The sequence below is a fragment of the Colobus angolensis genome, unplaced genomic scaffold (genome assembly GCF_000951035.1).
Source record: "Colobus angolensis palliatus isolate OR3802 unplaced genomic scaffold, Cang.pa_1.0 Scaffold66, whole genome shotgun sequence".
In the NCBI taxonomy this organism is placed as follows: domain Eukaryota; kingdom Metazoa; phylum Chordata; class Mammalia; order Primates; family Cercopithecidae; genus Colobus; species Colobus angolensis.
This window is the reverse complement of record NW_012120265.1, coordinates 2124511-2126353: the sequence shown is the minus strand read 5'-3', so window position 1 is coordinate 2126353 and position 1843 is coordinate 2124511. Positions and strand designations below refer to the sequence as shown.

General features: G+C 50.0%; 1 protein-coding gene across 3 annotated transcripts in view; it reads left to right on the top strand.

Annotated features, from left to right (window-relative positions):
• Positions 1-227: 227 nt before the first annotated feature.
• The window catches only part of IL12RB1 (interleukin 12 receptor, beta 1), a 28311-nt gene continuing 26695 nt past the window's right edge, over positions 228-1843 (top strand). For all 3 annotated transcript variants that reach the window (XM_011925777.1, XM_011925776.1, XM_011925775.1), the window contains exon 1: positions 228-464. In XM_011925777.1, the coding sequence (XP_011781167.1) occupies positions 254-464 (211 nt within the window). In that variant the 5' untranslated portion in view covers positions 228-253. The remainder of the gene's footprint in view (positions 465-1843) is intronic.

Genomic DNA, 1843 nt, shown 5'->3' with positions numbered 1-1843 from the left:
CAGAGCGGGGCTCCATCTCAAAAAAAAAAAAAAAAAAAAATTCGGCTAGAGAGGGCCAGGGACCTGGTCAAGTGCATGGAACCACAGGTGGCCCATGGGGCTGGCATCTGGGTGTTCAGTTCAGGTCTGGGGCCAGCAGGGCAGAACCCCTAGAACCCTGACTTGCTCTAAAGGTGAGTCTGTGGCCACCACCATCACCACCACCACGGAGCTGACTTCCTGGGTTTCTCTTTCGCTTTGACTTGCCCTAGGGATGGGCTGTGACACTCACTTTTTTTTTTTTTTTTTTGGTCTTTTTCCCTTGTTCAGCTTCAATGTGTTCCGGAGTGGGGACGGGGTGGCTGAACCTCGCAGGTGGCAGAGAGGCTCCCCTGGGGCTGTGGGGCTCTGCGTGGATCCAATGGGGCCGCTGGTGACCTGGGTGGTCCCCCTCCTCCTCCTCTTCCTGCGGTCCAGGCAGGGTGGTGAGTCCCCCGACCCTGGCATGGTGGCTCGTCTGGCTGGGGAGAGGCACGTGTATGTGTGGAGAGCTGTGGGCCTGCTGTGTGGGTTGGTTTCATCTCTCTGTGCCTCAGTCTTTCCTGCTGTCAAATGGGAGATGGGCAGTCATGGCTTCTGGGATCGAACTTAGACATCTTTCCTCCGGTCTTGATTTTTCTCTTCTGTGAAATGCACTAAATCTTTTCCACCACCTCCCCCAGTTCAGTGAGAAAAAAAACTAAGGAAGGAATGAATGAAAAGAAAGTATGTATCTAATAGGTATACATAGTATAGTATCTTATGTATGTAGTTTACAATAGATAGACATACTTAATATAATGTATACAATTATCTCCGTCTTTATGGGGCAATGGTTCCAGGACCCTCTGCAGATACCAAAATCCAAGGATGCTTAAGTTCCTGATATAAAATGGTGAAGTATTTGCATATAACCTATGTGCATCCTTCCATATACCCTTTTTATTTATTTATTGAGATAGGGTCTCATTCTGTTGCCCAGGCTGGAGTGCAGTGACCTGATCATAGCTCGCTGCATCCTTGACCACCTGGGCTCAAGTGATCCTCCTGCCTTAGCTCCTTGAGCAGCTGGAACTGCAGGCGCACACTACCGTGCCAGGTTAATTTTTTTGGCGCGTACTTTTTACAGAGACAGGGTCCCAGTGGCTGAAGGAGGTCGCTGCCTCCTGGGGAAATGTTATTAATTATTGCTCCGACTGCTAGTGGGCCAAGTGTGCTTGCCTGGGCCAGCCCTGGCAGGCCTCTCCTTGCCATACACCCTCTACTGTCTCTCCCCATGCTGGCTTCAGACACTGGTGCCACCCCAGGCACACCCCCACTTCTCTCTGCCCTCCAGACTGTTGGTCTTACTGTTCTTTCCTGCTGGGGGGACCTCCTGAGAGTGTCTCCCAAATATGCATCTCAACCTCTGAGGACTAAAGGGCGGTGGATGAATGGATAGACAGGTGGACGGGTGGGTAAATGATGGATGGATGAATTAATAAATACATGGATGGATGGATGAATGGATGGATGGATGGATGGATGGATGGATGGATGGATGGATGTGTGGCTGGATGGATATATCAGTAGGTAGATAAATGGATGGATGGGTGGGTGTATGGATGAATGAATACATGGATGTATGGATGGATAGATTGGTGAGTAGATGGATAGATGGATGGTTGGGTGAATGGATCCTGGATGAATGAATGCATGGATGCATGGATGAATACACGGATGGATGGGTGAATGGGTGGATGGTGGGGTGGATGGATGGTGGGGTGGATGGATGAATACATGGATGGATGGATGAATGGATGGATAAATGGGTGGATGGTGGGGT